General features: G+C 35.1%; 1 protein-coding gene across 13 annotated transcripts in view; it reads left to right on the top strand.

Annotated features, from left to right (window-relative positions):
• CEP83 (centrosomal protein 83) overlaps window positions 1-17,273 on the top strand; it is a 146,846-nt gene that overhangs the window by 40,268 nt on the left and 89,305 nt on the right. For 8 of the 13 annotated variants that reach the window (XM_003906963.5, XM_017946117.3, XM_021922782.2 and 5 more), the window contains 4 exons: window positions 4,932-5,205; window positions 5,675-5,825; window positions 14,544-14,636; window positions 16,839-16,970. In XM_003906963.5, the coding sequence (XP_003907012.2) occupies window positions 5,033-5,205; window positions 5,675-5,825; window positions 14,544-14,636; window positions 16,839-16,970 (549 nt within the window). In that variant the 5' untranslated portion in view covers window positions 4,932-5,032. Of the gene's footprint in view, window positions 1-2,964; window positions 3,825-3,932; window positions 4,454-4,931; window positions 5,206-5,674; window positions 5,826-14,543; window positions 14,637-15,124; window positions 15,561-15,587; window positions 16,365-16,838; window positions 16,971-17,273 lie in introns of those variants that run through there. The other 5 variants (XM_017946120.3, XM_009181429.4, XM_021922785.2 and 2 more) reach the window with 5 other exon arrangements.

The following is a 17,273-nucleotide window of genomic DNA, read 5'->3' as shown; positions in this document are numbered from 1 at the left end:
TCTCCTGCCTCAGCCTCCTGAGTAGCTGAGATTATAGGCATGCAGCACCACACCCAGGTAATTTTTGTATTTTTAGTAGAGATGGGGTTTTGCCATGTTGGCCAGGCTGGTCTTGAACTCCTGACCTCAGGTGATCCACCTGCCTCAGCCTCCCAAAGTGCTTGGATTACAGGCCTAAGCCACCGTGCCTGGCCGACCAGTGGTTCTGTATTGAAACTTGGACATTTTGGATATTATAATACCATGGATTCTATCTAAACCTTTTGTTTTAGCTGGCTTTTTCTGACACTTTTCTGGTAGAGGAAAGAGGGTGTACTACCTTGTTTTTGCCAGGTGGGGGTGGAAGTACAAGGTTTTTTTTTGTTTGTGTTTTTTTTTTAAGAGGTGGGAGTCTTGCTTTGTTGCCTGGGCTAGAGTGTGGTGGCATAATCATAGCTCACTGCAGCCTTGAACTGGGCTTAAGCAATCCTCTTACCTTAGCTTCCCAAGTACCTGGGCATATAGGCACATGCCACCATGCCCAGCTAATGACTTTTTTTTTTTTTTTTTGAGACAGGATCTCACTGTTGCCCAGGCTGGTCTCGAACTCCTGGCCTCAAGCAATCCTTCCACCTCACCTTCTGAGTGGCTGGGATTTACAGTCACAAGCCATAGTGCCTAGCAAGTCGAGGTTTCTAAATTGGCCTCTGTTGACACTTTAGTTTTTTTGGGAGGGAGCTTGCGGGAGGGGGTCTTTGTTATTGCCAGGTAGCTGTAGTTCTGGCTCTCCATGTGATCTTCACTGATATCTTTACTGTTGGTGGTTGTGCCTGTCCTAACTAGGCCTTCTGTGCCAGCGCTTCAGTGGGGTGGGGGAGGTCCTCTTTGTTACTGTTGGTGAAGGTGAAAGTTTAGGTTTTCTGTGTCGTCTCCTCTGACATTGAGGGATCATTGAGCTTTATTATATTTTCAGGAAGCAATGGAAGTTTCTGTTTTCTAGTCAATCTTCTTGTGCACCATCTTGGCCCAGTACTAGGGTATTTTATTATAGCCTACCTTGGCTTCCACCTGATCTTTGCTTGTGTGGATGGAGGTGGAACTGCAGTTTTGTGTGTGTGTATGTGTGTGGTGTTTGGATAGAGTGCATGGTAATTGTCTACATATTATCTTGCTAGGCTTCCTCTTTTTTGTTCCTTTGGCTAGAGAATAGGCTTTTTTTGTTCAAGACTTATTTGTCTGAATTAATTGGTGTTTCCTGGTTGCCAGGTTCTTCAGCTTTGTGTCTGAGATATATGAAAAAGAAAGCCCAGGGAACTAAACTCACCACTGTATTTGTCCTTGCATTCTCAGGTCCTTAGGTGGTCAGCCTTCTAGTCTCCGTTATTCAGTCTTAAGTTTGTCATATACCTAAATCCAGCACTCTTAGTTGTATTAATGAGTTTAAAAGGAAAATGTGTATCTGCTCCATCTTCCTCAAAGTAGAAACCTTTATTCCATAAATTTTGAAATGGGGTATCAATTTTCATTTGGTACTACATATTTTCTAATTTCTATTTTGACCTTTTCTTTGATTCATAAGTTATTTAGAAATGTGTGTCTTACTTTGTAAACACGTGGCTTTTCTGGTTATTTTTTGTATTGAGTTTTAGTTTAATAGCATTGTGGTCAGAGAAGGTGTCTTGTATGATCTTGGTCTTTTAAAACGTTTGAAATTTTTAAAAAATACCTGGCATGTGGTCGATATTTATAAATGTTATGTGTATACTTGTGAGTTGTGTGTATTCCATAGTTATGGAGTATAGTCTTCCATATGTGAGTTAGGTCAGCATGGTTAATTGTGTTGTTTAAATTATCTGTGTTCTTACTGATTATTTTTTAAAATCATCTTGTCCCATTAGTTACCAAGAATAGTGGTGAAATTCTCCTCTTATCATTGTGAATTTGTCTATTTCTCCTTAGAGTTTTGACAACTTCTGCCTTACATATTTAGTGGCCATAGTAAGTGCATATAAATTTAAAATCATCACATCTTTCTGGTGTATTTAACCTTTATCATTGTTAATTTCTCTCTCCATTTTAAATAGTGGGGTTTTTTGCCTTAAAATCTACTTTTATTATTTTTAAATAGTGGTGTTTTTTTGTCTTAAAATGTACTTTTATTATTTTTTCATTGAGAGTAGTCAGTACTCTAAGAAAATCTTGTTTTAAAAGAGAAGATCAAATTTTAGTTTTGTATCAGTGTACTTTTGATATGAGGAGTCAATTTTAAGACAAACCTATAAATAGTTTACTTTTCATCTTAGCCAACTTGTTCACAAATAAAATTTCTTTCATAAGATTCATCTCTCACAAACCTTTCATAATTTGCCCAGACCTTCTACAACTTGCTTAATCCTTTAGTTTTGCCTTATATTTCTCTTTTCTATATTGAAACAATCATTTTACCTTAGGACAAAAATTTACTTCCCTTTTTTTCTGTCATTTCAACCACATAAGATTTTTTTATACAAAAAATTACTGTCATTCTCTTTTCTTACCAAAAATACATTGTCATAGTTTTTGTATCTGTTTTTCGCTTGTTACTTTCTGCCTTGTTTTTATGTTTTTCCAAATTCATATTTTGAAATAATCTTTCAATAACCTCTGAATTAGACAAACTACTTTTTAAATAAAAACATTTTTATGTCTTTTAAAACAATTTTTCACCAAAAACAAATTTTGTTTTTTTCTTGTACACTTTGCATACAGAATTGTATGTATTAACTAGAATTTTAACTCTTAGTAATCTTAATTTTTAGTTAAATCTTAGTAATCTTAATTTTTAGTGAGAACCTAGGAAGTAAGCAATTTTGAGCTGTCACATATCAACATTTTATAAATACACATTTTATAATCTTTAAAAATGTATTTTTTTCCGTAGAATAATTTTTAATGTGGAGCCAAACGTATTTATTAATCCCCAAATATTTTTTCTTCCTATAAAGCTTTAAGAAGCCAAGAGTAAACCTAACCTTACATTTAGCAATTAGTGTTTCCTTATTTTAACTTATTTGGATTGCTACTACAATAAAGCAAGTCACATGAATTTTCTGGTTTCTCAGTGCATAGAAAAGTTATGTTTACGCTATACTGTAGTCTGTGAAGTTTACAATATAATTATGTCTTAAAAATGTAGATACCTTAATTAGAAAGTACTTTGTTGTTAAAAAATACTGTTGATCACCTGAGCCTTCAGTAAGTCATCCTCTATTAGCAGATGGAGGGTCTGGCCTTTCTGCTGATGGCTGCTAACTATTTAGAGTAGTGGTTGCTGAAGGTTGAGATGGCTGTAGCAATTTCTTAATATGAGACAACAATGAAGTTTGCCACATCAGTTGATTCTTCTTTTCACGAAAGATTTCGTTGGAGCATGAGATTCTATTTGATAGCATTTTACCCACAGTGGAGTAAAAATTGAATGCCAATTTTATGATGCAATTCATTAATCCTTGGCAAATGTATACTTTTGGCAGGATAATTTTGTGGTAGCTGCTACAGATAGCACGTTCTGTATTTACAAAGATTGAATCCCAGTGCACATTAAACCTAAGAGTAAGGAGTATAATGTTCTTGCGGGACTTTTCCCCGTCTGTTAAAATATAACAGAGTAAACCAAAACAACTGCAATTATAGTTTAAAGGTTGTCTTAAGTAATATGTAGATATCACACTAATTTATCAGAGATGGTATAATTCAAGCAAGGCTGAATAATGGTTTATTTGCATAGGACAAAGATTTTTTTTTGTTATAAGAAGTGATTTGTTAATAACCCATGACTAAGGAAGATTCTATCAGGAAAAAAATATGTATGTATATATGTGTGTGTGTGTATGTGTATATATATGTGTATATGTATATATGTATTATGGGACTAGAGAAAGAAAGGAGACAACTATTTTAATTAAAATTTTTGTTCTTAGTTATAAGAACACTTTGAAATATCATTTTTTACTTCTAGATGAAATAAACAGTGACGTTCGTAATACCGAGTCAGTGCTTTTGGAGCTAGGTAGATTTAGTTTTCTGTTCTTAACAGTGTGTAACAAATAGGAGTTGATCAATATTTATGTGTTGACTAATTTCTCATCTGAATCTGCAGTCTGGGTGCAGCTTGCGTTGTGTCAAATAAAAGACTCTTCAAAGCATTAATCATAGACATAGTTACTTGCTGGAAGTCACCTTTTGAAGACCTTGATTCTCCCCAGCCAGTTACCAGGTTCCAAATAGCTTTTCCTCTAATTTGGAAGTATGGATTTTGTACCAGGATCTATACTTGAAGCTTACTGCAGTAGCTTCAGGAAACACAACACTGGTTTGTGAATTTAAGACTACCTAAACTGGAGAAGTCTGTGCTTCTAGTGGAGCTAGGTTAATACTTGAAGATGTGATTTTTATGGTCACAGAAGCTGCATGGAAATAAAGAAAATTTTTCGAGGTGTGATTCGGCTTTATATTTGCATTTTGTTTTATGAACAATTAAAATCTGAGAATTGGGCTTTGTAATAAAAATGATAAGGATAGGCTGGGCATGGTGGCTCACACCTGTAATCCCAGCACTTTGGGAGGCCAAGGCAGGCAGATCGCCTGAGGTCAGGAGTTGGAGATCAGCCTAGCCAGCATGGTGAAACCCCGTCTCTACTAAAAATACAAAAGTTAGCCGGGCATGGTGGCAGGCACCTGTAATCCCAGCTACTCAGGAAGCTGAGGCAGGAGAATCGCTTGAACCTGGGAGGCAGAGGTTGTAGTGAGCCGAGATCACACCATTGCACTCTAGCCTGGGCAGACTCCTCCCCCCCCCCCAAAAAAAAAACAAGAAAAGAAAAGATAAGGAGAATAATAAAAGTGATAAAAATATGTAACATTAAAGGAAGCTTACTTTTACTGATCGCAAATTATGTTTTTTCTCTGCGCAGGTATAATTTGGCCTTCTGAGATTCTGCCTTAGCAAGAAAGGAGCAGGAAATACTCTTGGAAAGAAAACTAAAACAGTAAGAAAGCCAAAACTTATTTTTACATGGTTGTCAGCACATTTACCGATATGGACACTTTTCCCAATAATTTTCCTCCTGGTGGAGACAGCGGATTGACAGGTTCTCAGTCGGAGTTCCAGAAAATGTTAATTGATGAAAGGTTACGATGTGAGCATCATAAAGCTAATTATCAGACTCTGAAGGCTGAACACACAAGGTAAATTACTTAAATCTAGAAGTGGGGTTTAGTTTTAAAAAGTTATGGGCATTATCTTGGCTGAATGTTTGCTATGGAATATAGTATAATTTTGTTATTTCGCAGTGTATACATTTAAAACTTTTTTAATATAGTAAAATTTTTACTTTAAAATTATTTTGTTCCAAACTAAGTATGATATCAAGTGGGTTATGAATTTATACACCTTATTTTGAAAGTAGCAAGACATGTAAGATTAAATGTATCCAGATGGCTAAATGTGTTCTCCATCTCCCACCAAAGTAAAATTGTGTTCCAAAACTACAGTGTTAATAATTAAATGAAACTCTGTAAAGAGAAGATATTTGTGGGTTTAAAGTAATGTGTGATATTGGTCTTGTTTTTCTGTAGTGTTGATTGACTTTACGTAAAGTAATGCAATTAGAAAGAAAGGATTTACTCAAAATTGAATTCTTTTTTAAAAAACCAGGTTGCATAATGAATATGTAAAGTTACAAAATGAACTCAAGCACCTGTTTAATGAAAAGCAAACTCAGCAGGAAAAACTTCAGCTGCTGCTTGAAGAACTAAGAGGAGAATTAGTAGAGAAAACTAAAGACTTAGAAGAAATGAAACTGCAGGTGAGAAAATATATTTGAGTTAGTACAAAAGTAGTCAGATATGTAATGGAAGTAAGTAGTTTTGGTGAATTTGGCAATTTCTGTCTATATCCTTAGTGATTACTTTGCTGTATCTCCAAGTGGTACAATTTAATCTTCTTTCATATATTTTAGAGTGTTAGCTACCATGTAAGGGAGCCATTAAACTATTATTTTATGTAAATTGGTATTATATTGCCTATTCTGATATAAATAATATTTTACCATTAAGAATAATTAGGGAAAAAGTGAGTTTGAATTGATAAAAATCCAGAATTAAAGAATTTTTTTAAAAGAAAGATTTACTAATATTTGTATATACATTATAACTGAAAGTAAACTAAAAAAAAGATAGCTGTTCGTAAGGAGCTTCTTAAAAGAGACTGTAAAAACAGTATGTGCACATAATTTTTGTGTACATCGTAAAGCAAATGGGTTTGTAAAGCAAAAGATGGTTATCTCCGAAGTGCTGAAGTACAGTTTCTTTAGATAATTTTCACACTATTCATTTTTTCATTTGTCTGGAAAGTAGACCAAAGCCAGACTTTAAACTCCAGTCAAATTTCCTGTAAATTTTAAATTAGTAGGTTCTCACGAATAATATTTTCCTGTATTTATTTAATCTCTGAAGAGCACCAGCTATTTATTTCTGCCTAACAATCTACTTGGTACAAATAATAAGGTATTATTAATATTAGAGTCAGAAGTTCAGAGAGTAAGAAGGCATCTTTCAAGTCACCTGTCTGGCATATCACCTAACTCTTAGATATCCTTTGACAGAAGCCTTGTAAGTTTGTCATTCAATAACTTTTTGAAATCTACCATTGCTGGGAACACCACGAAGCCTGGCTTGGAGCCTCCACTATGCTCACTGTTTCATTCCTAGGTATATTTAGGACATTTAAGTATACAAATAGAAACCTCAGAAATGTAAATTGAAGAGGGAAATGTAATTTAAGCCTATACAATCAGTGCATTAATTTGTTTTGCAAAAATTTAGAGCCTTGTGTGAATGGAAGCTGTGAATGCTGAACCCAAGATAGTTGAGAGATTCTTCAGGTATTATAAATTTAATTCTGTTTTGTGAGAGTGACATCTAAACGTGATTATTTGTACCAAGCACATCCAGAAAGTAAGTAAAGCACATCCAGAAGGCTGGAGTAGCTATATTAATATCAGATAAAAGAGACTTCCAAACAAAGAGTATCACTAAAGATAAAAAGGACATTTTATAATGAAAAAAAGGGTCAATTCTTCCAGAAGATGATACCTTCAACAAGTAACTATGTCTCTATGCCTAGTTTTCTCGTGTGGTAAAGGGGATAAAAGTTTCTGCTTAACAAGAAGAGTTGTGAGGACTAATGAGATAACATCTACATTTTTACTACCATACTTGCCACATAGTAAATATTCATAAATGATGACCTGTTTATTTGAATTCAGGCTCCATGAAGGCAAGAACTTTTTTTCAGTGTGTCTTCAGTGTTTAGGATAATGCCTAGTAAACACCTATTTGTTGAATGAATGACATGAAAAATTGAAATAAATGAATGAATTGGGATTGTTGTTCATATATTGCACTGTCTGTTTCTAACATACCTAGAGCCTCAGCATGTTAGAGTTGGTAATCATCTATTTTTTCTTTGAATCTATTATGAGTCAAGTTGTATCCCCAACCAGGATATGTTGAAGTCTTAACTCCTAGTACCTCAGAATGTGACCTTATTTGGATGTAGAGTCATTACAGATATAATTTGTTAAGTTGATGAGGTCATATTGGAGTATGATGGGCCTTTAACTCAGTGTTACTGGTGTCCTTAAAAAAAGAGGAGAAGAGAGATGGAAACAGATGGGTTTGAGGGGAACACTGTATGATGGTGGAGGCAGAGATTTAAGTGCTTCAGAAGCTTCCTAGAAAGAGGCAAGGAAAGATTCTTCCCTGCAGATTTTACGGGAAGAAGGCCTGTCAACACACCCTGATTTCAGACTAATAGCCTCCAAAACTGTGAAAGAACAAACTTCGGTTATTTAAAGCTGCGTGGTTTCTGGTATTTTATTATGGCAACCTAGGAAACGAATACATTGTCCAAAGCAGAATCCCTTTTAGAACGTCTTTCATACAGGACTCTTCATTCTCTGCTTCAGTGCTTTCAGTGCTAGAGAACCTGGTGAACTTTTTAAAGTGATCCGATTGTATTTATAGATTAAAGTATGTTAAACATTTTCCGTCTCCTATTAAAATGAAGTCATCTACGCTATAGCTTACTCCCTGTTGATAACTTTGCATGTTCCTCCAAGTGAAAACTTCCCAAATGTTTGCTCACAAATATAATTTATCTAGTAAGGCTTCTGTTTTTTAAGATACACATATCTAGTTTCTGTGTGATATTTATTTGGCAAAAATAAGCTAAAGAAACAATCATGTATACATATGAACACATATTTTGAAGCAATTTAGCTATTTATTTAATGGATGCTTGAAATTTACGTGAATTGTAAGTTTAGAAAAGTAATTTCAACAAAGATCAAGAAATATTTCAATGAAAGTTTATGAAAGGAGATTATTTTTAAAATATACATGCATTATCTAGTCTACCTACAAAAATGCTTTTTCTAAGATTTAATGTCATCTCTTTGACTTTTATAGGAAAAAGATATGAGATTCATTTAAAGAACATTTCTGCATCAGTAGTGAATGGGAATGATAATAGTGCCTAGCTCATAGGATGACTGTAAGGATGAAATGAGACAATGCATGGAAAGTGTTAGTTCAGGCTGAGCATGGTGCACTTTGGGAGGCAGGAGGGTCACTTGAGGCTAGGAGTTCAAAACCAGCCTGGGTAACATAGTGAGACTCTGTCTCTAAACAATAAAGTTAAATAAATTAGCCTGATGTAGTGGCATGCACCTGTAGTCCCAGCTACTAAAGAGGCTGAGACAGGAGACTTGTTTGAGCCTAGGAGTTTGAGGCTTCAGGGAGCTGGAGCCTGGGCAACACTTTACCCTGGGCAACAGCGTGAGACCCTGACTCTTAACAAAAAAAAAAAAACCAATAAAAATGAAAAGAAACTTGTACTGTTGATAAATGCTAATGAAAAAGAGGTCTCATTTTTTCTGAAACCAATAAAAAGGTATAGTTTCTTCAGCGAGAAATACAGTTTTCACCAAGGACCCAGAGATTGTAGTATTTTGTTTCTTATTTATCAAGCAATAACTGAGAATTTTAGAGCAGGCTAAAAACAAATGAAAATTTGAAGCGGGAAAAAAAAATCACAGGAAAAGAAATTGTGATGGTAGAAATTCATAAAAAAAAAGTATTAGTATGGTACTTTGATCTAGTAAGTGGTCAGTACATGTTGTTATTGTGTTACTATGTACCATGTTAACAAAACCTTTTTACATATGGGGATCATTTGATATATTCTAATAAAACTAAATGAAAATTACTTTACCAATGATTAATATACTCTTTTTGTGCTAATGAAAACTATAACCTAGTATACAGTTTCCCATTTTGTTTTGACTGTTGGGAAGCTCAGATCAAAATATAATACTCAGTTTCAGTCATTAATTTATTAAGAATGTTTGACATAGCAGTATTTACCTTCTTAAAGTATTCTTTGTAAAATATTGGCCTTTTTTAGATTATTAAATGGCAAGTACTGCAGTGTTAAAGATTTGTTTTTATAGATTTAAAATAGATAATGACACCTAGACTGTTGTATGGTAAAGCACTCTTATGTTTCTTTGGAGACAAGTAGTGGCAATATTCCATTAGAAGTCTAAGACACTGCTGGGTGCGGTGGCTCATGGCTGTGATCCCAGATCTTTGGGAGGCCAAGGTGTGTGGATCACCTGAGATCAGGAGTTCAAGACCAGGCTGGCCAACATGGTGAAACTCTGTCTCCATTAAAAATACAAATATTAGCTGGATGTGGTGGTGCATGCCTGTCCTCCCAGCTACTCGGGAGGGTGAGGCATGAGAATTGCTTGAACCTGGAGGCAGAGTTTGCAGTGAGCCAAGATCGTGCCACTACACCCCAGCCTAGGCGACAGAGTGAGACTCTTTCTTTCTCAAAAAAAAAAAAAAAAAGGTAGTCTAAGACAGAATATTTTTTCCTAAAATGGGATGGGAGAAGTCCTCTAATTCAGTCAGTGTCTTTGGTTTATGTGTGCTTTGGAGATATAGGGGATAAGAGAGGGAGAGATGGGGAGAGACAGAGGAAGAGAGGATTTATTATGTGGGTATTTGTTTTTAATAAGATTCCTAGGAGTTAAGAAAAAGTTAGAGATCCTTTGTCAGAGACCTCAGATTAGAAGACCCCTAAACTGTTGTATGCTGTTAGATTGCTCAGGCCAATCGTGAGGTGCACACCATTACAGAATTTAAAGCACTGTTGTTTCCAAGAGGCATCTGTAATGTAATTGAACATATAATATTAGGAGCTGCATGGATATTGTGCAGCTGCATCACTCTACAGGGTAGTGAGCACAGGTTATCTTTGTTCTTTGTAATGCACCTTGTCTGGTTTTTTGGCTGCTCTTCTCTTTATTGCTGGTTTTAAGCAATTTGATTGACATACTTTGCAGTTTTCTTTGTATCTGTAGTGCTTGGGGTTTATTGAATTCCATAGGTCTATGAGTTTACAGTTTTTATCAAACTGAAAATTTTGGAGATTACTTCTAAAAATATTTTCTGTCTCCTCTTTCACCTCGTTTGGAGACTCTTAATTACATTCTAATATTAGACCACTTAAAGTTCTCCCATAGCTTGCTGATCTTGTTTATTAATTTATTTTTAGTATTTTTTGTCTCTGTGCTTCATTTTGGTTGGTTTCTCTTGCCATGTTTTCAGATTCATTGATTTTCATTGATTTTTTTTCTTCTGCAATATCTAACCCGCCTTTAATTCCATGCAGTGTAATTTTCATCTCTGGAAGTTCAATTTTGGTCTTTTTTTTTTATTTATTTTATGGAGACAGCGCCTCTCTGTGTCACTTCAGGCTGGGATGCAGTGATCTCTGCTTTACTGCAAGCCTCCTCACCCCGGTTCAAGTGCCATTCTCCTGCCTCGGAAGCCACCGGAAGGCTAGGGACTGGGGCCCACACCAATGACTGGTTAATTTTTATTTTTTTATTTTATTAGAGACAGGGTTTTCACCATGCCAAAGGATACCACCCTGAGTCATGATCTGCCACGCACAAAGTGCTTGGAATTACAGCATGAGCCACCTTGGGTTCGGCTCCTGTCTCTTTTGATCTTCCTTATCTCTATCTAACATGTTCAGTCTTTTCTCTAGTTCTTTGAACATACGGAATTCAAGCTGTGTAACTGCCCCCAGTGACATCTGTATCATTTCTGGGCCTGTTTTAAGTTTATCCCCCCTGCTGCTAACACACACACACACACACACACACACACACACACAACACACACAGACACACACAAGTTTATCCGCTGCCAACACACACACACACAACACACACACACACACACACACACACACACACTCTGTCTCTCTCTCTGTTATGTTGCTCTGCATGCCTGGTGTATTGATGTGTTAGATATTGTGAACTTTCTTTTTAAAATGCTGGAGTTGTTTTGTTGTTTTGTTGCTGTTTTTGTTTTGTTTTTGAGACGGAGTTTCACTCTTGTTCCCAGGCTGGAGTGCAATGGAGTGATTTCAGCTCCCTGCAGTCTCCACCTCCCAATATTTTTATATTCTGATACATGTTCTTGAACTTTATTTTAGGACACAGTTGAATTATTTGGAAACAGTTTTATCTTTCTAGGTCTTGCTTTTAAGTTTTAAGTGGGAGCCAGAGTAGTATTTAGTGTAGTGCTAATTATTTCCCACCACTGACGCAAGATTCTTCTGACTACTATAACAATTTCCTTATGAAATGAAGGATTTTAATCTGATTTGGGGGAACAGAAACTCTTCTTAGGTCTTTGTGAGCTCTGTGTATTCATCCTTCTACTCCTTTCAGGTGTTTCTTTGCCTAGCCTTAGGTAGTTTCCTTGCACACATGTGCTAATCAGTACTCTACTGAATGAGTCAAAACTTTTTGTAGGTCTTCATAGTTACCCTTCTGTGCCCTCTTTTCTCTGCTACCCTGTCTTAGGAATCTAACCACCCCAGTGTCCCTAGATGCTCAGTTTCATCTCCTCAACTCAGGGAGTCCATCATAACTGCATGGGTATCCTTTCCTGTGCCACGTCCTGAAAACTCTCAAAGCTCATCTTCTATGTTTTGTGCCTCTCAGGGATCTGCCTTTTGCTTTCTTATGTCTAGTGTCTTGCAAACTGTTTAATTTTTGTCTGTTCTTTTGTTTGTTTCAGGCAAGAGAGTGAATCTGGGCTCTTACTCTACCTTGGCTGAAAGGCTTTTTACTTTCAGTTAACTTTCAGTTTTGGAAATCTCAAACATGTAATGCATTCCCATGTACTCATCATCTAGCATTAATAATAATTCTCTCTGAGCCAGGCTTGTTTTATCTACTACTTTGTTCCACCCACTCCCACTTTTTTCCTCAATGTCTCTGGATTATTTTGAATCAAATCATATTGTTTCAACAAATAATTGAGTATATATCTCTATAACAAACCAGTGCAGTCTCTCTTAAAAGCATAACCACAATACCTTTACCATATTTAAAATACTTATTCATTAATACCTTTTAATATCCCATCTTTGTTCAGGTTTTCTTAGTTTTCCCATGGTTTTGCTTGCTTAGTTTTGAAGTTAGATCATTTGAAACAGGAGCCATATAACCGTTACCTATTAATCTCTTCCTTTTAATTGCTACCTCGTCTTAGTTTGGACTCTTGATGTTGTCACCCAGACTTGATACTTGATACCGTAAACCAGATTATGACATGAGTTTTCTATCTGGTGTCTTTGGCTCCATTTACTGCCTCTTCTTCCCACAACTACAGCTACTCTCCCACTAAAGCTTTTGATTCATCTTGCTTCTTTGTAAAATATGGATATGGTAGTGTCACTCTTAAGCTTAAAAACCTTCAATAAATAAGGTACAGAAAAATATATGTACAATATCCTTTTTGTATAGAAATCAAAAGTGATATGTATGCTTGTGTATCTGGAGATTGTTTTAGGAAGGGTACATAAGAAGTTATTAACAATGATTGCTTCAATAGAAGAAAATTGGATTACTGAAGTGAGAAGACCTTTTAAGCTTTTGTTTGAATTATTTATGTAATTATATATATTCATTTTAAATAAAATAAATTTTTAAAGTAAATACTATTGAATACCAAATAAATAATAAGAGTCTAAACCTGGTATTCAGGAACCTTTCACTCTTTGGCTGCAACCTCTTTTCCTTTTGTTTCCAGCCAGGGTACAGCCCTCCAAGGTGGCATTTGGAAATGTTACAGTGTTTAGAGATTTCTACCAGTGTGAATATAGGGACCCACAATTTTGAATTTTCTGTAGTACTTAATGTGGTCCCATTCAAAATGGCTTTAACTCACCTTTGAGAATTGCTTTTCTCCCATACAGTCTCTGACACCCAGGCAAATTAAAATGTTACCTGGCTTGAGTTTGGGTTCTGTAAGCTTTCTATATAAGGGTTCTGTATAAGCTTTAGTTTTCCCATTCCTTTGATGCATCATGCCTTCTATCCTAAATGTGTTTTCTCTTTTTTACCTGTCTGGTAAGGCTGTATTGCCTACTTTTATAGTTATTTGTGTTTATGAGTTATTTTTAACACTAGAGTTTGAAGTTTTTATGGGGAGATACGTGCTTCACATGAGTTTTTGTGATCTTTATAAAGTTATTTAGATACCTTGTATGCCTCAGTGTAGCTATACTGTGGGATTGTTCTAGGAATTAAATCAATGAATGCATATAAGGTGCTTAGAACAGGATAGTATGTAGGTTACAGTGCATTGTACAATGCTTTATATATAGTATGCTCTCCATTCAGTAGAATGTAATATTTTGAACATAGTATTTGGACTGTTCATAAAAAAAGAAACTGAACATTATCATTTTTGTAGAAATTAATATAAATACAAACTTTAGACTTTTTTTTTTTTTTTTTTTTTTTACAGCTGGCATTTGTTCCTCATTCATTCGTGAAATAGTGTAGTTGAGTGGTTCCTATGTGCCAGACATTCGTGGGAGGTATTGGGAATACAATGGTGAATAAAGACTGTGTCTTCCCATATGAGGCTTACATAAATATTTAATTGCTTATTAAAATATGAGTTCTATAAAAGAGTGTGACAAGGAGAAGCCTAAATTAGGTACAGTGTGAGAGTACAAATGAGCCTTTTCTAATTGAAAATAAGTCTGAAAGGTTCTCTTTGGTATAACAAATTGTTACACCTTTATTTTGCCTGCTTTGGAAAATAACTAGACTATTAGCCATTGTATACAACATGATAGTCTTAGCTACCAACATAGTTATTCCTAACAATAGCAGTAATAATCAGTAACTGTCTTTACTTCATGTTAATGGAATTTTTGACATCTCCAAGAGCCTGAAATTGAGATTCTTAAAGTATTATTTCAAATGATGATTCTATTTGTATAGTGATGACTATAAAAATAACTATATTGTGAAAACTTTCATGAATTCCATTTTCATAATTAGGAGAGAGTCTTTGAAATATGGAGAATTCTTGATTTTAATGTGATTTTATATTGTTTGCATTTCTCCAAATATTAGATATTAACTCCACAAAAATTGGAATTGCTAAGAGCCCAAATACAACAAGAATTAGAAACTCCAATGAGAGAACGTTTTCGGAATCTAGATGAAGTAAGTAAGTTACGTTGTTTACTGTGCATTTATCCTCATGGGATAAAAGTCTCGATGAAAAGCATCATTCCCCTACTCCAAAACCCTGCAATAGTTCCCCCTTTTACTCAGTCATTACAGTGGCCTCTAAGGCTTCACAGGATTGGACTCCCATTACCTCTCTTATCTCCTTTCCTTTTTCCACATTGGCCTACTGATGTTTCTTTGACACTCCAGAATTGGTGCATTTCTTTAATTTTATTTTTAGTTTTAATTAAAAAAAACTATCTTTTTTTGAGATAGAGTCTGGCTCTGTTGCCCAGCTGGAGTGCAGTGGTGTGATCTCGACTCACTTCAACCTCCACCTCTCAGGTTCAAGCGATTCTCTTGCTTCAGCCTCCCAAATAGCTGGGATTACAGCCACTTGCCACCATGCCTGGCTAATTTTTGAATTTTTAGTAGAAACGGGGTTTCACCATATTGGCCAGGCTAGTTTCGAACTCCTGATCTCAAGTGATCCACCAGCCTTGGCCTCCCAAAGTGTTGGGATTACAGGCGTAAGCCACCATGCCCAGCCAAATTGGCACATCTCTTCTGCCTTGAATACTCTCCCTCCAGATATGTCGTGGCTAACTTCATCTCTTGTAAGTCTTTGCTAAAATGTCACTTTCTCAGTGGGGCCTACTTTGACTGCTCCCGTCTACCTATTTAATATTGCAACCTGCCTTTCCCATTCCTGCTTAGACCTTTAGACCTCCTTACCTTGCTCTGTTTTTCATTTTCTTTCTGGTATGCATACCTTCTACTGTGCTATATAATTTACTTATTTATTGTGTTTATTTTCTGTTTTACCACCTCTAGAATGGAAGTTGCATGAGAGGAGGAACCTTTACCTGTTTTGTTCATTGTTATATTCCAAGTTCCTAGAACAGATTTTGGTATACAGTAGGTGCTCAATTAATATTTGTTGAAAGAGAGAATGAGTTTCATGCCACTTCATAAAAGTAAAAATCTGTTACAGTTTTACTTCAGGTTGAGACTAGTCTCCTTTGGTGAAGTGTTGGTGTAGTATGATTAAATGCTTAATAAAGGGGACAGGATAAGACTGCAGATAATAAGTATATTAGATACTTGCTAGACATTTTATATATGTTACCTTATTTAACAAATATAGCTGGCCTTATACATACAAATGATTATTGTCTCCTTCAAAATGGGCCCCTTTGGAGAGCTGTAGTCTAGTGATGTGGTCATTACCCAAAACAGTGTAGAATCGTCTTTTATAATGGCTTACTGGCTTGATAATATGATCTTTCTAATACACACCTAGTGGCAAGCCATTATGGTTGGGGAGTAGATTTAATTTTTGTAAATAAACAAAATTTGACCCAAGATAAGTGATTAAGTTCAATACAAGCTTTTTTTTTTTTTTTTTTTTTAAATCAAAGCAAAGTGTATCTGTAGTAAAATCATGAAACCCATTTTCTTGGTTTATAAACTGGCTTAGAATTCTTTGAACTAAAGATTTTTGGTGAGCTGGGTGTTTTAGGAGACATGCTTTCTTTGTTCAATCGAATTTCTTGTTAGCGTCTCCTGTATCTTTCTGCTCTGTTGCCTGAGTTTCTCGTTGGGTATTCAGAATGCCAGCAGCTTTCATAGAGTAGTGTTAGGAAGCAGGATGAGAGCACTCCAAGGAATTGCATGTGTTCCTGGTCAGTCAGTAGAGATGATGCTGCATGTATTCTTCAGGTTGGTGTGTTGAACTATCATTGTAATATTTAATTAGATGTTAAGATGCTGTACTAAATATTACAATAACCTTTTATCTCTCTTGAATTTGTTTTACTTATACTAAATTATACATTTAAAAAATCTATCTTTTGAAAGGTGTGCTGCATTCTTACATGTTGTTTAAGTCCAGAGATTAACACTTTCCTCATACTATACACTTTTATTATAATGAGAACCAGTGAAGAAATAAGATTAATTGAATGGTAATTTACTTTTTGGGTATCTTTTCAGGAATGTACTAATTCTATATGTAGGATACTTGTTATGAGGACTTTTCCAAATTCATTTGTATTTCTGTTAAATTTATTTTTTACTTTTAGAGTGGCTGTCATTATAATGTAATTTAAAATTATATTTGTAAAAGTGATTATTGGAGTGAGTACAAATTTTGTTTATAAATCTATGATAAATTGCATTCTCCCTTTAATTTAGGAGGTGGAAAAGTATAGAGCTGCATATAATAAGCTTCGCTATGAACATACATTTCTCAAGTCAGAATTTGAACACCAGAAGGAAGAGTATGCACGTATTTTAGACGAAGGAAAAATAAAATATGAATCAGAGGTAAGTGATTGATTATACGAGTTTCTTCATTATTGTTCTAGTCAACACAATTTTATAATTATATATTTTTAAAAATTTCAAATTAGAGTTGATTGCATAACTTCATTAATTAATGGTGGAGTATTCATTATGATTTTCATCAGCTCCATATCAACAGTTTTCTTGTGAAAGTTCTGTTTTGACTGTAGATTTTTAAAATTCTATTTATCTTTTATTTTGTCTCAGCCAATGGAGATAGACAACTCTGGGGAATTTCATTATACAAAGTCTTTTGTCTCATATAGCCACAGAGATGGACTTCTC

Source organism: Papio anubis, chromosome 9 (genome assembly GCF_008728515.1).
Source record: "Papio anubis isolate 15944 chromosome 9, Panubis1.0, whole genome shotgun sequence".
Lineage (NCBI taxonomy): Eukaryota > Metazoa > Chordata > Mammalia > Primates > Cercopithecidae > Papio > Papio anubis.
The sequence above is the reverse complement of the archived record's forward strand: the minus strand, read 5'-3'. Positions and strand labels throughout refer to the sequence as shown.